This window comes from Arctopsyche grandis, chromosome 5 (genome assembly GCF_051622035.1).
Source record: "Arctopsyche grandis isolate Sample6627 chromosome 5, ASM5162203v2, whole genome shotgun sequence".
Taxonomy (NCBI): Eukaryota; Metazoa; Arthropoda; class Insecta; order Trichoptera; family Hydropsychidae; genus Arctopsyche; species Arctopsyche grandis.
The window spans coordinates 6557368-6573268 of NC_135359.1; the positions used below are offsets into that span (position 1 = coordinate 6557368).

At 34.7% G+C, this 15901-nt stretch overlaps 1 protein-coding gene across 5 annotated transcripts in view; it reads right to left on the reverse strand.

Moving 5' to 3' along the window:
- ct (homeobox protein, cut) overlaps window positions 1–15901 on the reverse strand; it is a 144798-nt gene that overhangs the window by 93185 nt on the left and 35712 nt on the right. For 2 of the 5 annotated variants that reach the window (XM_077430793.1, XM_077430790.1), the window contains exon 4: window positions 9827–9864. The exons of the other annotated variants lie outside the window; for them this stretch is intronic. In XM_077430793.1, the coding sequence (XP_077286919.1) occupies window positions 9827–9864 (38 nt within the window). The remainder of the gene's footprint in view (window positions 1–9826; window positions 9865–15901) is intronic. 5 annotated transcript variants of the gene reach the window in all.

Sequence of the window (15901 nt, forward strand, 5' to 3'; positions counted from 1 at the left end):
GTTATTATTGCGCTAAACCGTTACACGTGTGTGTATCATAAAAATTAAGTGCGTATTTTTTCCTTTCGTTTAAAATTCTGGTGAAAGCCCTGCTTATCGATGATGAGTTTGATCCTAAAAAGCGGTACATATTTGCAACCCTTTTCGACGCCCATCGGGGGGCGAAGGAGGTGCGTATGGGGGCGAAGACTTCGGGGGCTCGGGGGCGTAGTCCTGCCAGGACTAAAGGGTTGAGGTGAGCGGCATTAGCTATCGAATCCATGCGAACGATTTAAGCAGTGACGTGGAGTGATCTTCTAGTCAAAACGAGGACTTGTAATTTTGATCAAGTGTACATACATATGTAGGATTGCTTCCATTCGAATTCGGATCGAAATTCCGGAAAATATTCAAACATACATATAATAATAATATAATGCGAAAGTTTATTTGGACGTGTTGATGTTCGCGCGTAAAAATAAATTTATTGTGTGCGAAATTAAACGCAAAAATATATGTATATCTATATTAGAGCGATTGTCATGAGATTTCTTTCGAAAATTGCATTGTATTAAAGTTGCCAAATGCGACGAACGAACTTCAAAGTGCTGTGAAAATTATGTTTACATATGCATAAATTAAATCGTAAAAGATGCATTTTTGCATTATTTTCTCGATGATAACGAGCCGCCACTGGTGCCGTCGCCCTTATGGAAATATAACATCTGATGTCTCTACTTTATTTTGGGTGTATGGACGCACATTTCATCTATTTATGGTGGCGATGACATAAGGGAAAACTTTTTGAAGGACCGCTCTAATGTGCGCGGGCAATATGCAAAATGAAAAATCAATATAGTCCCTTACAAATTAAGTAAGGATTAGTATTATACGTATAAATTAATGGCAAATCATACGTAATCGTTATATATAAACAAAAATTAAAATTAAAAAATGTTTAAAAAACATATTGTGGTTTTAATAATCGCCCGTTATTACGCCGCATCGCGTACGTGATTTGATTTCAATTTTAATTTAACCACACTAATTTTTACATATTAGATTAATTAATAACGCAATTCAGTAGTAAATACATACATATATTGAAATTATTACATTAAAATAAATTCAGTGGTTTATGTTGAGGGCAAGTTTAAAATTTGACGTTTGCTTTGACCGCTACGAGTCGCGCGAAAAATGAAGGACGAGATTTGGCGGGACCTTCTCCCTTTATGTTTTTGCAGAAAGGGCGCGCACACATACACATATTCACATAAGAGAAAAGGGTTCGGCACGGAGGTGGAAGACAGATGTCGATAGGGTGGGACATTATATATAAAAAGGGTTCACTTGAACCCTGGCCGCCCTTCCTCGCCTCAGATGTCCGTAGCGTTAATTTATTAGGAATCTAATGGACACTTTTTGCTCGCGTATGAATATATATACATAAACCTATATATGTATATATCAAACGAGTCCGAAATTTTAATACATAATTTTTTTTAAATCCTTTGTAAAAATCGCACGGATGAAATTATACACACTGATATGTATAAAAGTGAGTTGCGTCTCCCCGGTCGTCTGTCTCTTCATAAATTTCATCGTCGAATCTACGCAAATCTATAAAGCTATTTATGCGAGGCGGGAATAAACCCCATTTCCACCCCATCGACAACCCGTTCGCCCCGCATTTCGCTACCCTTTGAAGACTAATTAGCGATACGGATGCTCCCGGGCTCTCTGTATAAATAATATTCCGAAGAGAGCATCACTTTATTGGCACTACGGTGGGAGGGGGAGGGGTACGCGAATACCCCAAGCCACGTCTAACTGCAATATTATGTGCCGAGACATCTGCGTCATTACTCTAGGTACATGCATATGTATCTTACATGTGCAAAAAAGGAACAATGAATAGTGATAAAACCAATTTATTGCGCGACAGTTTCGGAAACAATGCCTAACTATGAATTCCCATGGAAACTGGTTCGATGCGTGAATACGCGCGCGATGGTATGATGAGTCGCGTCGAAAGGATTTATTTATAATAGGACAGGAAAAATATCAACTTGTGACTTTTTTCCATATCTAAAAATATAATGTTTGCCTAATCGAGGAAAACCTTTTAATTAATTTGAACTACATATTAAAAAGTCGTCTACTTATTTATTAAACCACATCAGAACACAATTTAAGGCTACGATAAGTTTCATAGCCGGTAAAAGATCATTGACTTTTTAAATTTTTTTAGAAAAATCGGAAGCATAATTAGTATATATTATATATAATACTATATGTATTAGTTATGTAAATAAAAGATTATATATGTATGCTTTCTGATTTTACACTTTTTCTGATTCCGAGAGTAGATATGATCTTTGATGATCTTTCACCGGATTTTACAAGATATGTATGTAAATTCAAAAAATAGTAAAAAAAACCGTTTCGTATGAAGAATTTACATATTTGATATTTGTTTTATTGAGTTTTATATATATTTTCTTTTAACGTTTTAATCTTTAATTAATTTATCAATTAACTAAACAAAGGAAGTGGTTCCATGGAAATATACATATATCCCGGAATAGAGCTCTTTTTTCATATTAAGACTGGATTTTGCAAATTTACGTACGATAAAATTTAAGAGTGATCATCTTAAATTAAATTCAATTAAATCTTTAAATATATTAATTACAAAAAAAGCACGAATCCTCAAAGATACCGACATACATACGGGTGCATTCAGTACGTGTTCTATACTTTCGTGACCGCTCAACACCAAACTTTTTTCATCGTTATACCACCCACCCCTCCCAGAATGCTTTATTTTGGCGTTCGCGAAATTTTATCTCGGCTCGGTAATCTCAACAAATATCTACGACGGCCAGGCATGCGAGCCGTTAGCACGCGGAAACAGACAACTTGTCTTTTTGCGCGCAAAACAAAACTGCAACTGCAACTGCAACCGCACGTACATAGGTACAACGAGTGGGCGGTATGGAAACTTTCGCGGAACAACTGCACCTATTCAAAACACCACAAATTGCCTATGGAAATGTATCAAATTCGCCATCGATAACAACTTACTACTTATACATATAAAATGAGGAAAATTCGGCTAAGATTTTCCGAAGGGCAACGTACCGGGTAATGCGAGTCGGAAAATATGTATATATATATATAGAAATTTTCCCCCCCACAGGATATATTTACGCATTGGTGAATTTGAACCGATAATAGGTCCGTCTGTCGAATAAAGGTTAACGTTGTCTCCGAACGTGAATGCGAAAGGTTGCGAATGGCAAAAGTTTCTGGGGTGAAGTGGGAATAAACGGCTTAACCCTTTGCGGCCTCGGCTCGCCGATACGGGAATGGGGAGGGATTGTTGTCCCCTTAGACAAGATTCGACAACAATTTCCTAATAAATAAACATAGCCTGAACCTCACTAATCCCAATTTTCAACTAATTATCAAATACCCTTAAAATTTCATATCATTCACAAATTAAACACATCAGGTTTGATTGGCGATGTTAAGAAATGAAGCATTCATTATATAATAGTAAATAAGATTCGAATTAAATAAGTTTAAAATTAAGATTTATACTTCGGTCGAATGACTTGAGACTTTTAACCAATGAAAATAACTGATTATATTATAAACTAGCAAATAAAAAAGTAAGAAAAATAAGGCTTTTCCTTTTAACTGATTTACAGTACTATGAGATTGGATGTACATATACCAAATTAGGTGATTATAAATTGAAATCTGTGGATTTGTATATCGGTCAAACTAACCAGAATTTATTGTAGTACAGTTTTCGTGTCAAAGCAATTTTTTTCGTACAAAAGTTAGAACTGTATTTTCAATTTAAATCATTAAAAATTAAAAGGGTTCCAATTTTTTAAATTAAGTCTATGAATTGTACAAAATTTCCATTCAAATTCGAAGCTAATATATAATTGCATTGCAGGTACATTAATTCTTATCGATCTCGCGTTTAATTTATGCCGGTCGCCATTTTCTTTCTCTCCGTCTTTCCTGTCGGTTTCTTCCCTTTTCATTTACTTCTCATTACTGGGAAAATTCCCGGGATAATTTACGGCCGTCTGCCATCACTTCATTTGCGCGAATGCTGGCTGCACCGAGACGAGTTATGAACGAAATTAGAACCAACTTTTAAAGAGTGCACTCCCCGTCCCTACGCCACTGACACCTTGTTTATATTTCGAATACTAGTAATAGTAATTCTAAAATGTATACGTGCATGTGCAATTAATGCACACAGCTACGGTGGGGGCTTTTACATATTAAATATGCATAATTCTATTAAATGAGTCAGTCAACCCCTATTTATACCGTACGTACACAAGTTAAAAGAAAAATTCTCCTATTGGGCTGTTTGAGAGTTTCTGTCGCGCATCGTGCATGTTAAATTACCAATATTTTTCTCCCTTTGTCTCTTGATGTAATTTTTTTGTCGTCGTCAACACATAACGCTCCGGCAAATAATATTATCAATCACGAGGCTGTATTGCGGTCGTGGCGAATTTTTCGACATGACAAGGGGGGCTGGGGGAGGACACAGGAGATGATGAGTAATTGGGATTTATCGGTGGTGCATGTCAGACACAAGAAACAATGACAGGATTAATAATTCACCGACGACAATGTCGAAGCGCAATTCTGCATCGAAAATAATAAATAATTAATCAAAAACGAGTCGAACAATCCCATAATACGTCCCACATTGAGTTCAGTTCCAACGAAAGGCACACAAATGAGTAACAATAATACATGATAAATAATCACTAACGGAAACCGATATCTACATATGTATATACGCGGATAGTAGAAAGAGTTTATTGTTCATAGACAACGAGACGATCGAAACAGCTTCATAATTACAAACTGCACTCGATGGATTCATTTACACATACATATATATATATATTTTTTTTTTTCAGTTCATTTAAAAGAGTTCAAAGATCAAAGAAATCATCCGTACGCGTGTATTCATTCATATGCAAATTCTGCTTATCAAAATCGTACGTATTTATAAATGCCGATTACGCGATCCTATCTCAATAACGGATGTTTAAATGCAATTTAATCTGACAGTATAAAATAATCAATAATAAAAAAATTATACAATGTAAATAGCATGCGGTTATTGTGAATGTAGATATTTGTACAAAAACAATGGGATGGAACATAATTCTTAGAAAATTTATCAATGTGTTGCAATTTTTCTAAATATTTATTATTTGTATGAAAATTTTAAGATTACTGTTTAAAAAGTGTTCGAATACCGTAAAAAAATATATATTATTTGAGCCTTTGAGACAAATTGTGAAATTATAAAGAAAATTAAAATTGTGTTAAAGAAAATTAAAATTGGCAATACACGGAAGGTGTCAATCATAATTAAAAAAATAAAATAAAAAATAAAAAAACTCAAACACAATATCCAATAACTATGAAATTATATTAAATTGATACTAAAAAAATAGTACTTATGTAAAACAATAATTTTATTGAAATATTATTATTTTTTTACAATTTCAAGATTGTGGTGATACTTAATAAAATAAATAATATTTTAATCCAAAATAAAAACATTTTTTGACCGGTTATAGATATGTGTTTTCCTCAAACACATCCTAGCTCCAATTCTACGAATTAATTAAGAACTCAACAATTTTCCGGCTGAAAATAAATGCAAGCACATACGCAAGTGCGTATTATTATTAATATAATATAATATTTCGCGTGCATCGCGATACACGTACGGTAGAAGCGGGGCGCAGTGTTAACATTTCCATCCCTAACGCTCGGCTTAGATTATTTTAATATGCAAATAAGATGTGGGGAGAGAACTTGGTGTGTGTGTGTATGTATGTGTGCGATATTGTGCTCTAGACGCGATGGGGAGTGTGGGGATCTCTCCTCTGGCAAATGGTTATATTTTTACGAACGATTTAAATTATTTTTTATGTGTCTCGTGGGCTTTGGACGCGTTGGTGTGTGCGTGAACCGAGCCCCGGATCGTTGCATAAATAAGTGATAGAAATATTCATTGTACGGGGTGGGTGGCTGTGGGTGGTTGTATAGACGCGTGATGGGATGTTTCGTTCGTTGACTTTGCGTTTTTGATGTATACTATATTTTATAATAATCGCCCCCATACAGTGTTCCGTATATTGGAAGCCAAAGCATTTTGTTAAAAAAATATTATTATTAAAATCAACGATAAATATGATTATTTTAAATAAAATCTATGCCTAAATAGTTTGTAGAATTATATATTTTTTTCTTTTGAAAAGCTACTTTGAAATTTTCCATTGGAAAAGTTTCGCTTTTCCCTTAGAGATGTCATGCAACCCCTCTTTGCTGCACTTAGCCAATAAATGCACCACATTTTGAAATCCTCATTTTGGCGAATAAATTCGTAATCTTATATCAAATAAGACGTTGATTAAAATGTTTAAAATTAAAGCATATCTTTTTAATAAAAATAGAGAGGAAATGAAAATGTCGAAAGAAAAATAAAAAAATATAGCAACATATGTATGTATATAACATTTGCGTCAATTTTTATTTTATTTATGTTAATTAAAACTTAATGTAAATATGAATTTATATAATAAATACTTTAATTCCGATTCAACATATTTTGTTATTATATCCTTTAACCCAAACTGAAAAATCAATACGGTAAACGAAGTTTGAGAATTATTATTCACGCTTTTCAATTGATTATATAAAATTTTGGTTTAATTTCTGGTTCAATACAATTCGTTAAAACCTAATGAGCGAAATCCGAAAAAAAAAATCAGAAACCATGTAATGAAAGTACGATTTAATTAAATTCAGATATACAATCCGTTAAATTTAGTACGCATGATGAATTTTAACAATTCCAACCGCGCGTCCAATAGATATATGTTTATAAAAAAAAATAGTACACGTGTACATAAATATATGATATACATATACACGGCGAATAAATTGGAATTGTTTCCGCAGAAAAATGGATGCAAATTTATTACGCGGTGCGGTGCAATCTTACACGTCGGAGCATAAAACATAATGAAGATATTGCCTTCGGTGGAAATAAATGCAACTGCACAGAGGAGAGAGAGAGGGTGAGAAGTTCGTAGGTAGACATCCCTCTTTTAAAAGACTAGCAGCACGAAATGAAACACCATGAATAAATAATACAAGAGAAAAACTCGAATGGGATGAATCGACCCACCTACACTGTAGCTACATAGTGGATATTAAGACGGATCGCTCTCATTTTGCATCGAATTTTAATAAAAGTTTGAAAATATCGCGGGTGGCGGTTTGAATTATGGTCTGCGGGGGATGAAGATCTCGCCAAGGTGGCTGCGAGGGTGTAGAAGAATAGGTCCCTGTCGAGAATAAAATTAAAAATCAAAATATATTGCCGCATTCGGTTCTGCTATTGCGGATACAAAACGCACAACACAGTGGCGCACTCGGATCGTTCCGAAAACAAAAATCCGGGAACGGTTAATGAATGACAGATGCTCGCACAATCGTAATAATAAAAATAAAAATAAAAACTAGAACATATTATTCTCGATATTCGAGCTGTTGTCACCGAATTTGCATAGACACGTCATTTATGAATTGCACAATAAAGGTGCATGTAGAACACGCTCGGAACTAATGTAGGAACGTGTCAGGGTACTTCCCCTCTCGTGAAGTTCGAGCACAAAAGTGCGTTCTGTTAATTCGTATTGAATTTCCGATTGTTCTTGCCTCATTCAGAGACCCACCACAAAAGTGCCGAATTTAATTTAACCGTACACTCGTATGTATGTACATACATACATATGTACAAACGCATGTGCAAAGTATGTATACATATTTTGCATACGAGCGGACGTGACAAGCCGCAGACTTTTAACCATCGATAAAAAATACTATCCTGTCGTACGAAGTTCATATGTATATAATAAATAATAATTAAATAAGTAGATAAGCGCTATATTTAAAGTATTTATTATGACCGAATTAACGTGATAGATAAGCTTTTAAATGAGATGTTTGTAATATAAAAGAATTATCAATTTCGTTCAATTACAAAATGACACGTATTCATTTGGTCAGTGACTATAATGAATGAATTAAACGGTCAGTACATTTGTATCAGTAGGTAAACTAGTTAAATATAATAAATTATCAATTATAAATGTCGATGTATCATTATTTTATATTAAGTTAATTAAACGGTCAGTTATATTGTAAATCGGTTCATAATTTGATACACGAAGTTCTATTGCGTATAATGAAACGACTTTTTAATTTAATAGAATGAACATTTTGATTATTCCAATAAAAGTATTCAATGACTAAACCGATTGACCAAATTCGTATAAAGTTACTTCTTCGATAATAACTAAGCATTTTATTGTATATTTTTTTTTTAATACTACTAGATATGATTAGTTTTTAAGGTGTGTAATAATTGATTATATCAGTGTAATAATTCTGATTAGAATATTGATCGCGGTACATAAGAAATTCCCATTGAGAAAAATGAAATGAAAATCATAACGCATTTCGGACTCGGTTAAACATTTTCATTTTTAATTATACGCCGACCGAAAACGAGAAGGGTTGTTTTTACAGATAAAGGACGAGAGCCGGAGAAGGGACGGTGGAAGGGTGTGAGGGGGTTAATTTGAATTTTCCTGTGAATGGACCGAACCGAAAAACGGTTTGAATTGATAATTTCTGCGGCGGGGACTCTTTTGTCCGAGATTGACAAAATAAAATTGACAATAAAATAAAAAAAATCGTCAATTAATTGACAAAAAATACAAAAAAAAAAAAAAAACGAAACATCGAAGTATCTCAACATTCGAATCGAAAAAAATTGAATATTTCGAGCATCGAGTTGACGTTTTGATATGACTTTCAATAGCAGCGTTTAGACAGGAAGTAGCTAGAACGGAAATGGGAATGAATGTTTGAAAATAACGCATTATTATCTGGTCGGTCTGATAATGTGCCGCAAACGCTATAATGAACCGACATTATAGATCGGATTTTTACTTGTTTTTTGTTTTTTTTTTACTATTTTTCGCCATTTTATATGGACTGATGCGCAACAAGTACGTGCAATTGTCACCGTTCGCTATACATTACGCATTGCATCATCGCGAATTGGAACCCATATTGAAAATACCAAAAATTATGTCATCGAATACATACATACATCAGAGCAATCGGAATGATTTTAATTGCGCATTGGATCATCCCGCGAACGACTGTTCAACTTCAACAGGACACGTGTGACTTCATTAAAACGAATGTGTCCCACGAATTGGACCGATCTCGTTGATAGATAAGCAGTCAGGTAACATTATGATGGTACATATATCTGCATTTGCTAGACACCAGATGCGACCGATCACCGAGACAGTGCCGAGTCTGAGAAAAAGATAGAGAGAGAGAGAGAGAGAGAGACAGAGACGCTTAAAAATAAATATATGGTCTTTTGAATGGAAGACCATTGAAGCCAGTTGAATCAATCGGCCGATGAATTGCCGCTCACACGAGATTAAAAAAAAAGAAAAAAACATAAGACAAAAATATAATAAATGAACGTTTGACTGGAACGCTCTCCCGCCGAGATGCGAGGATAATTTATCCGAAAAGTTCGCGGAAGAGCATTTGGAAGCTGTCTGTCGAACCGCTTTTGAAGATTTCAATTAAATAACCCTTTCCCCCTAAAGCGCGAGCGACAGCCGTCAGACTTCTTCTTCTTTTTAACGTACGCGTGAAACATCAAGAAATCATACACACGTACCATTTTAGTCCGTTCCGAGTAATAGTCAGCAAATTTACCTGAAAAGAAACAAAAAGAAAACGTTAAAATCTTCACATAATACACACATACATACATACATTATATCGACGAATCAAAGCAAATTTTCCACACAGTGCGTACGTTGTCGCACTATTCTAAAATTACACTTTGCAAAAAGAGAGTTTGATTGACGTGCAACCACAATGCACCGAAGCAAGTGTGCATCTGCATATGCATAGCTTTGTCAACGTGACGTACGAGTGAGTAGGTATACAAAAACAAATCTGATGCGACCAATACGTTGCTCTCCACTTTGAATCGGTATTTATTTTAGGAAACGGAACAGATTTTTTATACGAAATGGAATAATATTGCATTGAAATAGCGCACGATGATTGAAAAACGCTCTGCGGAATGATTCAAGCCGTAAATATAGTATGAGAGCTCATTTAAAGCAATAAACAATTGTGTAAAGTAAATTGAAACTATGTACATACGTATGTACATAATTACAACAGCATTCGAATTGAACAAACACATACATATTGTATAATTTGAAAATATATATCATTGCCGATTTATATAAAACACTGCAAAGAACGAAACTAGTCGGTATCTACATACATACATATATAGTAGAGTACGTATGTATAAGAGCTTGTTTAGATAAGCATATAGATAAAGTTAAAAAATAGTTAAAACTCACACGATATCAGTACATACATATATGTATGTATGTATATGTACATACATATATTCACATACATACATACATATGTATAAATACTAAGCTATGACTTTTTTGAGTATTTAGTTGTCGTTATGTTACATGTACATATATCTACCACGTACAATTCAATATAAGCCTAATTACTGTCTATCTACGTCGTTTCTTATGAAACCAAAAAATAAAATAATGATTTTATCAAGAAAATAATTCATATAAACATTTTAATCATATTCTCATATTATAAAATATGCAACAAGTATTTTATTCTATTTTTGTCAATATTTAAATATGAAAGGTCAGTATTTATATTAAATGGCCAGTATCCATCGTTCAATATCCATACAAGTGGTCAGTATGAATAATTAAGTCATTATCTACATTCAATGGTCAGAATTCAAACATAAATGGTCAATATTAATTTTAAATGCTAAGTTTTATTTCGACGAATTGTCAGTTTTACTTTTTGGTTGGTATCACCACTAGGTTGATACGATCTTAATAGACAATCCCATCCAACAGGCATTGCCATTTGTTCTGTCCTTTTGTTATTTATGCAAATATTTAATAATATAATACTGACTATTTTTTTAATAAAATACTGGCCGAGAACTGATTTATATGTGTACACATGCTTACTTAAATTGATTCAAAAACTGTCCATTTAATTTGTAGCCGTAGAATAATACGCAATTCTAAAATTATAAATGAATTGGTTCTTTTATGCGAGATCCATCCATCCTTTTATTGTATGCAAATATGCATACAAGTAATTTAATAAAAATTAAACAATCTTTGTCAAGTTAATATAATATATGCACGTATGCATGTACATAAGTTGCAAATGATTTTGTTTTGTTCGTAAATCAATGTTTGAAACAATTGTGAATCGAATGTTATACGCATACTACATATTACATAAGGAAAATGTACACACTTTTCCTCAGTTTTCATATAAATACGAGCGTGTGCCACGTGGGATGAGTTGTCAACTGGACAGACACGGTGTCGCCGCATTATCTGTCCGCCCAGCTCGTTTGTCACGTCATCAATTATCCATTAGGACAGTATTTTTGACCTCAGTCTGACTGAAAATTTCTTTTCAAACACATTCACTAACACACATATACACGTAGAGAGTGCGTGAGTAATACGGACCCGGCTCTCGTCTTATTCACGAGACGCATCTCCTCGGTAATTGCACCGGTGCATCAGAACGACACGGAGGCGACAACTGTCATTCATTACCGGAAAAAATGTCTAAAAAATACACGGTCTGAACGTTTTCGACAATGCGCACGGCGACAGCGGTCCAATTAAATTGAACGATTTTTGGCGCCAATCTTCGATACTTGAGTGAATCAGTCAACGTCGCAGGGGTACAATTTTTGAATTAATATTTTTAGATAGTGCGTGGGTTTGCCTGTTTATCCGGAGCCCACGCATCCTGACTCACCGGACCCCGGTCACCGCCCTGCTTCGTCCAGGGGATCTTCTCCTTCATCATAATCATCATGATCATCATCGTCGTCGTCGTCCGAGACGTCGTCGTCACCAGACGGAGACGATGTTGATTCTCATCGACACGCAAATCCAAAGCTACATATTTGATGTTTGCGGCAGAAATATACAAGATGCTTCAATAATTTATTTATAAATTTCTATTAAAACCATTTCAAATAAGAAAACATCACATTTTATATATACATATCTATTATAAATTAAATTTTGATGCAGACTCTTCTTTGAACTTCGCCCGCATCATTTCTTTCGTTACTCTAATTAGAACGAATATTTGCTACTTCCTTTCAAATTATAGCTTTGAATGAATGAACAATGTACCTACTGTAGAAAATTTTAAACATAATAAATTACGTAGTTTATCACCATTGTATAAATTATCATGATTATGAAACTTCTGAATTAAAAACTGATTAAATAGTTGTACATAAGCATACAATTTTAAACCTATTGAAAAATACAATCAAATTCTAAATGTAACACAGACTAAGACATTCAAAGAAAATCTGAATATATACGTATGTAGGTATATCTAAGATAAAATAGAAAATGTTTTATAGTGTCCATATTTTTGCCACTTATGTAGATATTAAATAGTTTAAAATAGTGCTTCTACTCGTAAGTGAATTCATATAGAAAATTGATAAATACAATGAAAATTGTTTGCAATTTTGATTTAGGACAAAAAAATAGGCCACATAGCGATCAATTCTATCCCAACGTATTATTAAATTTAGGAATATAATGCTCGAATGCTCGATCTTATATCACTATCCGATAAGAGTAGGTACATATTATACAACCGAGAGTACCGGCCATCTGATAAACCGTACCGAGAATAAGACACGATTGGTGGGATTCGATTGTTCGAACTTATTGGTCAGTATCAATTCAAACCCGGAGAGGGACAGACTACGAGCAATCCATTCAAGAGAGAACGAGATAGATCGCGATAAAAATGTGGAAGGTGTGCGCAACGCTTAATTGACCTATCGGAGAGGTATTGAGATCGCGCTCAAGCGAGACAACGAGATAACAGAACACCGAAGAAACACCAAAAACTCAATTCAAACTCGTATTCCAGTATACATATAAATGAACGTTTAATTGCACAAAGAAAACTCCTTTATTGTGTGCTCGTAGAGCGAAGAGGTTTCGGGGTCGCTTCTCGGGGACCCGTTTATGGGATGTCCTTGACGCATCCTTGACGCATCCTCGGTGCATCTCCTGGCGCAGTTTTCCTGCTCATTATGTGCATATAAAATATGTATACATACATATATATGTATATATATAAATGTGAAAGAGGCGGTGCCGATCAGAACGTCCGATAGCCGCGAGACGCGAGAAAAGGACGCGAGTAGCTATCGGTGCATAAGTGCGACTGGAACAGACATAGTGGCTCCACCCACAATTCTCAATCTTATTGCAAATAATTCTGTCGCGTCACTCAATCTTTCTTTTTTATTCGCTTCGGTTCTCCTTCTCGTCTTCTCCTTTCCTTCGCTTATTTTCTTTTTGTTTTTCCCGCGCGCTGCGCGTTGCAGCCCGCTCGATGCTCCCTTCCGTTCAAAGATGGCGCTCGACGTCCGTAAAAAATTAAAAATAATATTCAATTTTAATACATATCATATTTTCAAACCCATACGAATAAAATACAGGATATCCTTTCAACATAGACATAATACTTTCGATGAAAATCCCACGCAAAGTAGAAATCATAGCCATTAGAATTTTGACAACGCTTTCTTGGCGCACTGTAAAATAGACAAATTATTAATTAACAATTTCAAAGTCTAAGTTTATCTTAAAATTTGAAGGCAATTATGCAAGTTAAATCCTTTAGTTTTCAGACCTAAATAAACCCAATTACAATCTAGATTTTAACGTATTTAATGAGTCTTAATTGTGGTGTACGTTGCTATGATAAGATGCTAACTAACTTGCAAGTATTATTTTGATATTTGAACACCTATAACTAAATACGTAATTTCAAAAGCAATAACAATCTGCGCTGATGAATATATCGAAATAATATAAGATTGAACTTGAACTTTTCAGTGCATACATTAGCGTGGGAAAGTCTACTTAAGTATAGTTAAATAATGTTAAAACTGTGTTCAATCGTAAAAAAAACAAGTTGAATGTAAATACGAGATGAAACCACTCGTAAATGAACATATTTACATTAAACGAAAATATGTTTGAAATAAAAAAGGTTTCAATTCAAATCACTTTGTGAGCGGAATGCAAACAGATGTCTTCCAAGTAATTAAAGTCAACAATGAATCCATGTGTAACGAACGATACGTATTTTTTATACAGTTTACTCAATTTTTTTCGATCGTCTTCTTGTCTTTCACATGCAGCTCGATCTTCCCCCCTTCGGTTTATACAAATCCTTAAAAAGCACATGTTTCAGTCGTAAAAAATATTGACGGCTTTTTGAAGACATGTGGTGAACATTCGGCCGATCGATGATGGGAATCGGAGTCATTAGCTCATCTCCGTATCTGCTCCACGAATATATGTAATAATCATTCGAAACTTCGACGCCGATCGCAAACGGACGAAATTAATTTGCGATCCAATTATGCGCAAAAATTAAACATTCATCGTATTGAATATTGACCCGAGATAAGACACAAAGAGGTCGTAACATGGCGGAATATTCCCTTTACAACATCATATGATCATTGGTATGAATGGAATGAGTCAACAGTCTGAAAGTACGATACGAGTTTTACCAAGCTATTTTTAGAATATCCAGCTCTATGCAGCAGACATCGAGATTTGAGATTTGAAAATTGCACTCGTGCGTTTACGACATCTGATTATACAAAGTCATTCTTCATAGTTGTTATGCGGAATCGATCCATGAACCTCACAGATTCAACATTGCGACTTATCTACGATACATTTGGCAGTACAGAACATCTGCAAATAAGAAAAGTGTGTATGTATGTACGTATAACGCAGTCATCGACATTCGTGCACATATGCGCAGTGTCATCGAATATGACTCCCGGTCGAAGGATTCTGTGAACGAACCCGGTACGTATGTATGTAGATTTCCTCACGTTCTCTACATTCTATACCCGTCGTTGGTTCCAAAAGGACATAAAAAGAGCGACAGTTAATTTATGATACCATATCCGTCTAAGGCCGATATAAATAAAGCGAGCGAGCGGGACGGTCAGACGCGCGCGAAAGCCCGCGCGACAAAGACGCCACGGCGTTGCCCGGGTGCAGAAGGGAGCTTTTTTCGACGTCTGTAAATCGATAGCATTAACATGTGTTAATATTGCTTTTCCCATAAATGATGACACAGGATGCTTACAAATAGCTCAAAGCTCGCCCAGCGACCGACTCCTCCTCGATATACACACAATCAAAACTCCTTAGCAGTCGGATATCAAAGATGCGAGCCGACTCTGACTGCACCCTTTCAAATTCGGCTTTGATGATTTTTCAAATAAATCAACACTTGATCGTATCAATGGCGCCGATCTTCGTTTGAAAAAAGTGAGACGTGTGTGCGTACGATTTCGACTATTTTAAAAAATTATATACTTCCATCTATACACATTAAATGCATATACTTCGAGCCGTTTGATTTTCCCACCAAAAAGCTAAGGATTCAAATACATAATTGTAAGCAAAAAATACTTGCTCAATTGACATAAATCATACATTGCAAATATGAAATGTAAAAAAAGCATAAGAATCTCTCGAACTTGTGTATAAACATAATGCACATACATAACTGCAAAAGTTGAAATCTACATATTATTTTGAGTTGACATTTAAAATGTTGTTCATACTAT